Here is a 12,868-nt window from a genome sequence, read left to right as displayed (position 1 = left end):
CTGTGCAGGTGGCTCTGAATTAAGCGGTCACCAGAGCACAGGATGTGACCCTGGCTTGGCATGATTCCTGCCCTTCACGTTGGAATTGTTTAGCAGAGAAAAAAACAAACACAAAAACACAACATTTCCATAGTTAAATGATTTCCTTAAACAGAGGAAAGACATTGAAACCCATGTGCTTTGTGAAATGAGGGAACAGATTGCTTTTGGCCAGTTTATAACTGAAAGTTAATCAACTGGGTAGCGGCCACTTGTTAGAGATAAAAAATGCAACTGGGCACCGGCGACCAGTGAGGAATGATGGTTATGCTTCCCCTCCCATGGGTCACAGGGCTAACAAACAGGACAGAGATGTCTTCGAGCCCTTTCAGATGCATCATTTTCTTTTTTTTCCTCACCATATACAACACACCCACACCTGCACATGCGTGCGCACACACACACACACACACACACACACACACACACGAAATCCTAGAGTCACTTGAAAACTACAGACATTGCTTCCAAACAATGGAAATGTTAGTACGATGCAAAGAAATGAGCATTTTACAGACAGACCATTGAAGGGCTTTAATGTGAATTGTTTTATTTCAAACAGGAACCCATCGGTGGTGAACTATCAGGAGAATGTTCTAGAGCACGGCATGGCTGAAAGGTAATACTCACCAGCACCTCACGTGGGACTGAGAGACAACTGGGTGACACACAGTGGAAGGAGACCAAGCACGAGTGAAAGGCACCTGGCGGGGGGCGCTGTGCATTCACCCCGCTAGCAGGCCGGCGCTCACGCATAGGGTGAGTCTGGACCAGGGATGTTTGGAACAGAACAAAAAGGCTCCCTTCGGAACCCAGCTTCCTAGCAGGCAGCTAACCCTTCCTCGGGGTGCTGCTCGCCTGCCACGAGGCTGATGGTACGAAAGAGTGAGTCGGGGGTGCTCCATAGCAACTCAAAAGCTCCCCGCTGTTTCCTCTGGAAGGAAAGGGAACCCTCCCCAAATTTCAATCTCAGCAGTGAATTCTGAAGGCTTTTAAGTATCCTAATTGGAAAACAACAACAACAAAATAAGACCGAAAGTGACCTAAACTTAAATCAATCAAACGAAAAAGGCTGATTCATAAAAATAAAATCTGGTGACCAGTCCGTTAACCACTTGGTTAAGGCCATGTCTGAACGAAGGTGTTTACACGGCATCCACAGGACACCCCAGCACAGAGCTGCTCTTGCTGACTGTCAGCAAATAGCTGCTTTCCTCCCAACACACCGTACCACTACCGGTGACTGCATGCCAAGTGCTGAAGTGAGGCGAGACCCCAAATTGGCGAAGGACCCCAAGCCATGGTCTGCTTAACTTGGCCAGGTCTATGGGAAACAAGACTTACATTCTGAAATAATGACCCCTCGAAGTTCCCCCACCTCTCCCCATTTGCTCCGCACATTTTGAATCTCCTAACAGGGAGGTCCAAATGAGTTCCATTTCCCTCTCAGTTCTAGGCACTCTCTGGAACATCTTTGATCAAGCAGGGTCTTTCATTTCTTTCCAACTCCGTTGGTGACTTTTGACTTGGAATGTCGGTTTCTTCTCCTGGAAGAATGGCTTTCGTTGTTGCCTGGATGCTTGGGTGGGCTGTCTTCCAAACCTGACCAAAGGAATGGAGCACACACACTGTCACCTGGGGCTGCTGGGTCTCCAGGGCTCGCTCCTGTCCTCTATGGCTTTCCCTTTCCCTGACAGGAGGAGGCTTTTCTCTGAGACTTGCTCTCCCTCTAGTGGCCTCATTAATAAATTAAAGCCAGGACACAAACCTGGCATTTGGGTTTGCAACACCACAGCTCTGCTAAACCTGGGGGGTTGCTAAGAGTTCTTTCACCTGCACTGGGTAAGGGACATGTGGTCATGGTGACGAGGACCCTAAGTGACAGTACAAATGAAATCAAAGCACAGGTGAGGGACAATTAAAACTCTAACCAACCACCTTACCCTCGAAACCAAAGGACAGACCAGCTGACTTCCCACTCTGAGCTGCTACACACTGGGGTTTCTAACCCTTCAGTTGGAAAGGATTCTTAACTCTGTAGAATGCAAGAAAGTCAGGCGCCTGCTGCCCATGATGGCCAGTCCTGGTCACAAGGTCACACTGAGTTGCCTCCGCCCTCCAACAGCAGCTGTGACCGATTTCCGGCCTATCAGGCAAGCCTAAGGCTCCTCCGCCCCGGAGTTCAGGTCTAGGCCTGGGGAAAATCACTACCTAAGACAGCCAGCAAAGTCCCCAGATTTGTGTGTCCATTGTAAGCACCATGTGTCTTACATTCTTTCAGCACTCTGAAGACTTTTGTTTTTTCACTGTTTCTTTTCTTACTACCCCACATAATAAATATATCTCTACTGCTGCTTAATTCTTTTCAGCATAAGATCCACAAGTGCCAGGATTGACCTGTGAGGCGAGGGATGGTTCTCAATATGGCAGCCAGGGATCCCTCTGCTCCCCTCGTATTCCACACTGGGGTGCTGAATGACTCCTTGGTCCAGGAGAAGTGCCACCCCCCACCCTCCACCCCCACGCCGGTGGCCAGCAACTCTGCAGAGTGCACTCCGGTGTCTCCCCCAGGTTATCTCTAGTAGGCCTGGCCCCAGAAGACTCAGGATAGCTGCTTTTTCCATAGGCCTTGGTTTCTCCAGGCAACTCTGGGGGCCCAGTGTCCCACACTCACAATCTCCCCCTCAGCCACACCTCTCCACCAGCACCTAGGAACTGGCGCGGAATTACTGGCCAGCGGAGCCTCCTCAGTGCCATTATTCCACAAGTCTAATTCTTTCAAACAGTCAAGTGGCCCTAGACCTTTCCAAAATGTTCCTTGGAGAGAGGCCAATAGGGGACCCCTAACTACACCACTGAAATCCCTCTTACAGAGCTCTGCTTCCCGAATAAATGCAATTAAACAGATCCTCCTCTTCTGAAAGGCCTTTCTTCCTGGTACACAACTTTTGCTAACCGTTTCCACTCACAGTGAAAGCCAAGAGGGTGATTCCAGTCAGGGTGTCTGAGAGGAGCAGGCCTCTTGCTGTTTCCTCTCTTGACTAAGCGGATACTTCGAGTGACTCTCAGAAAGTGACAGGAGACATCTGGCAAGTAGGGCTGAGACCCTTCAAGGCCTTCAACCTCAACACTCAAGGTGAACACTGGTCCCAAATCTCCTTAGGGAGCACAGGGCCCAGGGGGACCCATAGTTTTAAACAACAAACAAGATGATACCTTTTGTACCTTTCCCATGATGCCAGGAGACGTCTGGACTGTAGGTGCCATCGTCACACTCCAAGTAGGTCTAGCGAGAGAGAGACAGGCTCAGGGGAGAACACGGGGGACCGCCTGGGAGGAGTGGGTGGGCAAAAAACTGATCCTAGGCTGAGATCATCCTTGGGGAGCCACAAACCCTCCTGGTGCCTGTGGTCCTAAGCTAGCAAATCAGGGCTCCTAGGCCACACAGAATCAGCCTTCTAGAAAGTACCTTTAGTTCCTAAAACTAGAACTAAAGGTACGGATAAAAGATGAAAGCACTATTTTTACTCCAGCAGTGCAGCAGATGGACTGCTATAGCGTTCAAGCCTGTTCCAATCTATACTCGACCCCGAGCCTCCCATCTTCTAAGAGGAAGGCAGGGTGGGAGGTTTCCAGATGGGGAGCTTGGACCGGGACACACGGAGGGCCCGAGTAAAGTGGAAGAGCCAAGGATAAAGACAGCCTTCCAATGACAGGTCCAGGGCCTTCCCACTTAAAAAAAAAACAAACATAATTAAGATTTATATCCCTTACAAAAGGGGGATAAGGATACTGATCCACTGACCAGGCCAATGCCAGGTGTGGCAGGCAAGTGACAGAGAATGAGTTGCACACACTAATAGCCCTCTCAGCACCAGGCAGGTGTTTTACACAGTGCCACCTCTGCCTGTCTCCCTACCTTTTCCTGGTGACCATAGTGCTCCGCATACCAAACCATGCCGTACAGGCACAGGAATGTGGTAAAGGCCTGGAAGACAGAAACGTGCATAAAGCCACTTGATAAATGACAACACACAGAAGCATCCCAGATCTCAGAGCTTCCAGTGTGGATGGAAGTTGGATGATGGCTCAGTGCCTTTCTACCACGTGTGCTAGGGATGCTGCTAACAGAATGGCTGGATGTGGCAGAGATAGGACCCCAGGGGCTAAGTGGGGCTTGGGGAGAATGGTACAGACCCAAAGCTTGTGACTACAGAGGTATGAGGACACCATGGTGACTGCTTGTGACCCTACTGTCAGGATGCAAGATTGTCCTCCGGTGAGGGAGCCATGGAATACAGTTCCTTAGCAGCTCCACGGGTTCTGCTGAAGAGGACACAGGAGAGTCTACATGTTAGGGTTCCCAGCCCATCTGCTCCACTCCGCCCCCAGCACACAGGGAATCCAGAGGACTGGGCAGGGGCAGGACTTCTGAAGGGAAGGGAAATCTGGTTCGTGCCCAAGGGCACAGGGGACAGACACCCCGTGTCCTGGCAGAGCTCAGTAGGACAGTGCTGCACTTGCTTGTCACGGCTTTTTAGTGTCAGAGGCCCCACTTTGACCCCAGTTCTCGTTTTGTTTGTTTTTCTTGTTTAAGCAGGCAGGAAAATAAAGAAGAAACAAATGCTGTGTAAAACCCTGAGTGGATAGAGGGAGGCATGCCCTGGTCCCCAGAGCACAGGCAGGTGACACCTGTCTCCACCTTGCCCTGCCCACCTGGCCTGCACCACACCCTAAATATGATGCCCCATTTCACAGCCAGCCCACTGCATCCATGGGTTCCATGTCTGCGATTCAACCACCCATGGATCAAAACTGCTTTTTAAAAAATTGTCTGTACCAAGCATGTACAGACCTTCCCCCTCATTGTCATTCCCTAAAAAATTCAGTCCCGAAGTGATTTGCATAGCAATTACATTGTATTAGGTATTATAAGCAACCTAGGGACAGAATGTGTGTACATTATATGCAAACACTGTGCCATTTTGCAGGAGGGCCTGGAGGCAGATCTGGGCATCCTGGGGTTCCTGAAAGCAACCCCACCCACGGGATGCCCAGGACAACAGCTCCAGAATTCAGAATCTCTGCCATGTCTCAAGACACACAAAGTTTGGAACAGTCTCTGGCTGCCTAGACTGACAGCAGAGGATGGAAGCAGAGGGTGGAGAGGGAGGATGGCGCATCAGTAGGTCCTGCCTCCCAGGATGCACGAAAATCGACCACAAACAGGACAAATGACAGCCTGTCCTGCTGCATCCAGAGACTGTGCTGGTGCTCCAGGTGCTGTCTCTCCTGCTGTGTCTCCTGCGCCCACCTGTGTACCTGTCATTACCTGTCACCTAACCCAACCATGGCAACTCCCTTTTATGCCTTATGTTTTAAAATTTGGTGTATTAGTACATAATGTGTGCTCTCCCCGTGCAGAGTAGGTACACATGCATAAGACATTCCAGTTCCTTTTGCCCATGCCTTACTTCCTCCCTCCCTCCCCTCCCCCCATCTCTTGATGTCCTTCCCCTATGAAGGACCTTCTCCTCTTGAGGGCATACTTTTACTCCTTCCCACGAATCCTAACATCAGATGGAAAAGGCCCCCTTCTGAGATCACACCCTTGCCCTTTAAGGCACAGGATGAAGTCTCAGAGGGAAGTGGCCTTCTACGGATGCACAACAGGTGCGTGGCAAAACCGGGCCCAGAACACGGGTCTCTCGACATCCTGGATCATGGTTTTAGGGATGGCTACTGATATAAACCAATGCTTGCTTTAAGTCTATGCATCTTTATACTTCTATCCAGCCATGATACTCATCCCTCCTGAGAAAGAAAAGCATCATGGGGACAGCCAACCAAATCCAGCCGCGTCCACACTGCAGATCCTGCTACACAGGCAAAGACAGGAAGGGAAGGCGGGGCTGGGGATTCTCAGCTCTGCAGCTCAGCCATGTCTGCTAAGTGTCTGCTGGGTGCAGTCTCTCTCCTCTTCCCGCCTCTCTCTCCCCTCCCTCTTGTTCAACCTCTCCCTCTCCCTCGGTACTGGAGATTGAACCCTCAGCCTTCACACTGAGCTGCATACTCAGCACTTTTTAAGACAGGGTCTCATTCAGTCCCTAAGTTGCCCAGCTGAGCTGCACCCTCCTGCCTCAGCCTTCCAGAGTTCTGGGATTACAGGTGTGTGCTGCCCCCCTGTTTTGGCTAATACAGTCTCCTTTAAGTTCCAAAACAGAAAGGAGTCCCAGTCTCCAGCTGGCCTTCCTGAGTGGAAATATAACCACTAGTTCATTGAATATTAAATTTACATGCAAGCCAACATACATTACAGATTAGGATTTTTTTTTTTTTTAAAGAGGCTCAGGGCTGGGGATGTAGCTCAGTGGCACCGTGCCTGTCTGGCAAGTGCAAGGTCCTGATCTCACTTCCCGGTACCAGGAAAAAAAAAATTAAAAAGAGGCTCATATTCATCCATCCAGAAAATACAGAGTTCAAACATCAAAAATTAGATATATTAAATTTATATCTTATAAAAATTATAAAATGCAAATGACTTCTAACCTTTATCCTATTTGAATACTTGTCCAGATTTCTTATAGACCCCAGTATTACTAGTAGCAGTGGCAAAAAATAGAGAAGGTATGTGGTCTCTAAGCCTATGTATGTTGGGGCCTTTAAAAAGAGAGTAACAGGTTGTCCTGGGCTGCGTGTGTGTGTGAGAGAGACAGAGAGACAGTGAGACAGTGAGACAGACAGACAAGACAGACAGACAAGACAGACCGACCGGTGTTCCCTGCCCAAACCAGGCGCTGGCTGTGGCCTAATGTGGGAGGCAGGCCACTCCACTAGCCTGTCATTGCAACTCCTGGCCACCAGAGGGCGGGCGCGCAGGGCTCCTCACTTCCCAGCTGCAGCTCGAGCGGACAGCAGGTGGCTGGGACTCCCTCCAGCAGCAAAGAGCTGGTTTCCGCAGAGGGGACAGGCAAACAGGGCGGGTAGTTAGGGACAGGTGCTGATCATCGTGACTGCCACACAAAGGGCCTGCTGTGGCCGCCTGGGAACAAGACGGACCCTTTAGAGTGGTCCCTGGAGACAGGCTTATACTTTACAGGTTTGCAATCACACCTGTGAAACCCAGGGCGCAGGTTTATGACAGCAATCCTACAGCCTGGCGAGGTGGTGGCGGGAGAACAGGAACCTGGGATGACGGCTGGGCAGTCCTAGGCCACGGGTGCGAGGCCTCCCGGACGCAAAACCCGGCTTGGCTGCCCCGTGCGGCGGCAGTGAGCACTGCAGTCTGTGACGTCCTGGCAGACAACTGCGAAGACGGCCGCGGGACTCTGCTTCCTTCCACGTCCATGAGGACGCAAGCGAGGGAACATGGGGCTCTGCTCCAGAGTCGCGTGCAACCTGATGCTCCCTCAGTGGACGAAGGGCTCTCGCGCTGGAGCTGGGGAGCAATCTCCCTTTTAATCAAGGCTGAGGGTGTGAAGGCCAGGATCTTGTTTGCATTCTCCATGGTAAATGTGCAAGAGGGACTGCTATAGTTTGCGTCTTGCATGCCCCTCACAGGCCCCAGCTTAGCAACTGTTGGGAGGTGGCAGAACCTCTAAGAGCAGGGCCTCAGATAGGGCAAGGTGCACGCAGGTAATCCCAGCCCTCTAGGAGCCTGAGGCCGGAGGATCTCAAGTTTGAGCGCAGCCTAGGCAACTTAGGGAGCTGAGGAGACCCTGTCTTAAAAATAAAAATGTGATAGATCAATCAATCAATCAATCAATCAATCAAAATGTACTCAGGATGTAGCTCAGTGCGAAGGCCTCAGACCTAATTTCTACTACTATTCAAAAAAAAAGGGGGACCTAGTCAGAGGTCCTCCTGGGTAACAGGACCCAGTCCCTTCCTCTTCCCTTTCTTTCTTCCTGGCCACGAACTGAGCAGACTTTGCTCCACTACAGGCACCGGTCATGATGTGCTGACTCACCCCAACAGCCACAGGGACAAATGACCACGGACTGCAACCTCAAACCGTGAGCCAGAATAACCTTTTCTCTGTATAAGCTGATGACCTCAAGATCTTAAGTAACTCAAACCTGGGGCTTTCTCGGCACTTCGATGCCCCTATCATGGTCCCACCTGCGTCACTTGTCCCTAGGAACCCACAACACCCTGTGACTCCACCCCGGCCCCCTTCCGTCTTCCTCCTAGCCCCCCACTCTGCATGGTGTTTCTCAGGGACACAGATCAGACTGTGAGTCTTCTTACACTGTTCGGGTTCTGACAGGCAAGCACAGCCCTTCCTCCCCTCCGGGTGAACCCCATCCTCCAAATGCCCCCTTCACTCTTGCTCCCCAACAGCCCACCATGCTCCCGAGCTACAGGGCCTGTCACCACCTCTCAGTTCTGTACAAGTGGCCTCTCAGCACTTGGACGGCTCCTAGTCCTGCCTCTCCAACCCAGCCTCTCCTTACTACACACCTGCCAAGAGTTTCCTACGCACATGGCCCTGTGCTCAGATGGGGGAGAAGGAGGAAGGAAACTCACTCCTGGAGAACAGGAAGTGCTACACTGAAGAGGCCCTGGCACTGGGGTCGGGGGTAGAAGGGTTACGCGTAACATGAGGCCGAGGCCTGCGATATCCCAGGCCTGGCAGCCTCACCCTGTGGGCCTCGTGGCTCTCCGACACCAGGCGAGGACAGCAGCCACCTCTGCCCATGCAGCCATGCCACATTCCAGTCCAGACTGAGCCACCACACCAGAGACAAATCCGAGGAGAGCAGGGAAAATCTCCACAAATAACGGCCACCGCCCTAGGTGACTCTTCAGTCTGTCTCACTAGGATGGGACAGGAGCATGAGCAGTCTGTGCTTGAAATACAAACAAGATCACTGTTCCCTGCTCAAGAAGAAACAGGCTCAAGATGCCCTGGAATAGGCAGGGTTTCTAACAACCCTAAAAATGGACATCATGAACAGCACAGAAGATATCTTTAAAATACAAATTTTAGTCTGGCCACAAAGAAAGACCTGAATCTGATTACGCACCTAGATCCAACGACCTATTTGTAGGAGATACAGAAGACAAAAAAATATGCTCAATTTCAGGACACGCTGAAATCGGTAAAACCCAGATTGTGGGGAAATCTACAGGACGAAGAGCTGCTTTCTTCACAAACAAGCTGCAAGGGGAGACAGAGAGCCAGGGACAAGAAGACAGAAGGAAAACCCATAAAACAAAGGAGATGTAAAAAGCGCCAACTGCTCAGGATGAGTGGTCTGGTGACTCAAATAAATTTGTAAAATATGAACTCTAAGAGAAAATTAGTAATTTCAAAATTGATTAATATCTGATAATATTAGTGTTGATTCTTTTCCAGACGTGATAATTTTTTTTGCATTAAGCAAAAAAAAAAAAAGCATTCATATCTTCTTTCAGATACATTGTGAAATATTAAGGGTGGATCTGCTTCAGAATATCTTGGGATGGGGCATAAATGAAGTAAGACTGGCTGTGGGTTGATGGCTGCTGAAGCTGGAGACAGGTACCAGAGGGGTCACCTGATCTCCCTACTTGCAAATATATCTGAAACATTCCTTGGTCCTAAAAAACGCCCTAATGGATTATTTAGACCAACTAAAATAACCTTAAGCTTAAATGTGAAATAAGAACTTTTCTATCAAACAGTAACTACAAATCAATTAAGAAGAGCAGTCGTAGGGCCGGGGATTTGGCTCAGTGGTGCTGCACCTGCCTTGCAAAGACAAGGTCCTGAGTTTGATCTCTGGTACCAAAAAAACCTAAAAAACGAAAAACCACAAGAGCAGTTGCATAACATCTATGCCAGGAAGAGCTGGTATCATTTTCAGGGGATGAGGGACACAGAGCTGGAGGCCTGGGCCCAAGTGCCTGCTGGGCCCCGCCCTTCAGTGCAGAAGCTCGGATAACCCAGGCTGAGGCCAGCAAATGAGCCCACAGGACAGAAACCCCATAATCTTCCTTCAAAAACACCTTATGTCGTGGATCAACATCATTTTGTGTATAAGCCCATGTACGGTGACACGTGTCAAACTGTGTAAGGTGCCAGGCATAGTGGTACTAGCACTCCGGGAGGCTGAGGCAGGAGGACTGCAAGCTCAAGCTCAGACTGGGCGACTCAGCAATTTGGTGAGATCAGGTCTCAAAATTTAAAAAGGCTGAGGATTAGCTCATTGTGAGGCCCTGAGTTCAATCTTCAGCACGTCAAAAAAACAGAAGTATGATGAGGAGATGAAGGAAAAGACACCATGTTTGTCTTTGTCCCTTCATGGCTGTCCTTAAATGCTCAGCACCTGTAGACAAATTTCCCTAAGTGAAATAAGTGCACAGTGTGTCCTTGCTGCGGGCCCTTGTCTGCCACCTGTCAGATGCTGCAAGGCCACCCATGCTTTGCTCTTGAACTGCAGAATGATGTCCTGGGTGGCGGTAAGAACATTTTTCTATGAAGTTCTAAGGAAACTTGGTGTACAGGAGTGAAGGTTTTTGCTCTCTGTTCTTTCAGGAGACATCACAGGAGTCCGGCTAACACTTTTGGGTGGACAAGTAATGACTTACCACGCAAAGAAGCCAAAGCACAACATACAGTATCTGGGTCTTAGAGAAGAGATCTTGTCCAAATTTTATGCAAACAATAGCTTCCAGGAAACCAATGGCCCTAATAGAGAACAAGAGGTTAAATATTAATTAGTCTGTCTTAGTAGGGAATACACATTATCATGACTGAATCAAAAAGTTAAATGGTCCCAGGGTTTCCGCCCCAGTCACTGGTGGCAGGTACCTGCAAAAACGATGCAGGGTCTAGAGCCCTGCATTTTCCTTAGAAACAGTGCTTTTTTTCCTCCTCTTCCTTCCTCCCAAAATCTTGACCCCACAGATGCAAAGGGCTGGAGGCTTCTGGAATCATGTGACTGAGAGGCTCTTTTAGCATGAGGGCTGGACCCTCAGCCGCCACAGGAGCCACTGCCTATACAGGACAGCTCACTGTTCCGGTCCCAGCACACTCTGGCTGCTGGAGCTTCCTGTCTACATCCTCAGCTCTTTTTCTTATTTTGAGAAAGGGCCTTGCAATGGGCTTGAACTTGGGGTCTTCCTGCCTCTACCTCCCAGAGTGCTGGGATTACAGGTACACACCACTATGTCTGGCTAAGCATCCTTTAATTTTTACTGACAATATAAACTTTTTTTATCTGTAAGCAGTTTTGCTAAATGCAAACTTCTTAACATCCCTACTCTTCATGTTTTCATCTTTAATTAAAACGTGAAAGAACAGCATTAGTCTTTGTTAAGGTTCAGAGGCTGGAGGTAAGAGTGGATGAAGCAAAGGTTATACAGTTGGCCATCAGCTTCCAACCATGGCAAAAGAATAGATTTGGATGACTGTGTTTTGTGTCCCTCCTTGGACAGACAGGGACTGGTGGGCTTACACAGGAATTCTCCAAAAAGGTGAGAGGGCCCAAGAAGGCCTGGGTCTCCTGCTCACTGGCAGACACAAGAGCCACTGCTCTCAGGAGAAGTACAGCTGGCTCTGAACAACTGCCTGCGTGGGACTGGACCCACTCCAATAAAGCAGGGAAATTACAGAAGCCTGCTCAATGTTATTTTGAGACTTCGGACTATCTTTTCCCCTAGTCCCAACTAAGCAAGTTTTAAGTGTAGATGGCCTGAATCTTTAAAGACCATTGTCCCTTTGTTCTCCAACAATGCTGTCACATGTGAGAAAGCCCTGTTTTAGCTGAAGGACACATTTGGAAGTCCGATACTTGCTGCCCATTAGACTCTTGTGACTTCAGGGGGCAGTGACAGGAAAAGTCACTCTATGGCTGGACGTCCTACAGAGCTCTCACGGTGGGGTACTGGGTACAGGACACAGCATGGCCACCTACTCTTAGGCCAGACAGGATGTCCTGAGTTTATGAGGAAAGATTTCTGGAGATTCAACTAGACTCGGGTCCCTTTTCAGAAAGCATGGTGACCAACAGTCTAGAGCTGGCAAGAGCCAGTTTCCATTGTGACTCAGTACACACACACACACACACACACACACACACACACCCTGAAACAAAACCTCCACAAAACAATCTGTTTGTTAAATATAACAATACTTTGTTAAATGTAAATTATGGGAGGCCATTGTTTTTACTAAGCTCCTGCCCCGGGCCCAAGAGATCTGGCTAAAAATCAAAATGGAGTCGCTCATGCTGAAGCTCCACATCAACAGCCAGGCTGTTCCTGTGACCTGAAAAATCAGGATTAGACAGAAAACAGCAAAATTTCCCCAACAGGCTGGCTTCAGCTGGCATGATAATAAAGCTTCCTCTGCCTTCACCCTTACATGAAGAAGGTAACGACGTACCCTGGTGCTAACCAATTAGTCATTTTTCTATTCCTGTCTCTTGTCCTAGCCTGACAAGGAAAGTAACTTGAAAAAGACCAAACCACTTTCTGATCTTTGATTTCTTCAGCCCCTGTCTGTCTGTAAAACCAAGCTCCTCTGCTTAGCTCCATGGAAGACTTATTCTATGAAGTGCTGTCTGATTCTAGAACTGAAAGTAAAGCCAATTAAGATCTTTAACTAGACTGCAACTTTGTCCTTTGAAATTTTACTCTGGTTTGTTTTGATTCCGTTTCATTTTAAACCGCTGATCAGAACTCACTCAACTGACCTCACAACCACCTGAAGTTTCCTCTAAAACCAGTGATTCTGAGTGAGCAACTTTAGGCTCTGCCCTGCTCCTAGGTGCTGAGGAGTCTCAGCCACGCTGTTGTCCGCACATGTGCCGAGCAAGAGCAGGTGGCGAGGGAGCCAGCT

At 49.3% G+C, this 12,868-nt stretch overlaps 1 protein-coding gene across 1 annotated transcript in view; it reads right to left on the bottom strand.

The window, feature by feature from the left end:
* Positions 1-558: 558 nt before the first annotated feature.
* The window catches only part of Ptdss1 (phosphatidylserine synthase 1), a 62,303-nt gene continuing 49,993 nt past the window's right edge, over positions 559-12,868 (bottom strand). The window contains exons 10-13 of the mRNA XM_004850143.4: positions 10,615-10,714; positions 3,959-4,027; positions 3,256-3,325; positions 559-1,641 (exon numbers count right to left, since the gene is read on the bottom strand). Of these exons, the coding sequence (XP_004850200.1) occupies positions 1,532-1,641; positions 3,256-3,325; positions 3,959-4,027; positions 10,615-10,714 (349 nt within the window). The 3' untranslated portion in view covers positions 559-1,531. The remainder of the gene's footprint in view (positions 1,642-3,255; positions 3,326-3,958; positions 4,028-10,614; positions 10,715-12,868) is intronic.

This window comes from Heterocephalus glaber, unplaced genomic scaffold (assembly GCF_053883595.1).
Source record: "Heterocephalus glaber isolate CG9 unplaced genomic scaffold, H.glaber_assembly_v1.0 deba00001555, whole genome shotgun sequence".
Lineage (NCBI taxonomy): Eukaryota > Metazoa > Chordata > Mammalia > Rodentia > Bathyergidae > Heterocephalus > Heterocephalus glaber.
The sequence above is the reverse complement of the archived record's forward strand: the minus strand, read 5'-3'. Positions and strand labels throughout refer to the sequence as shown.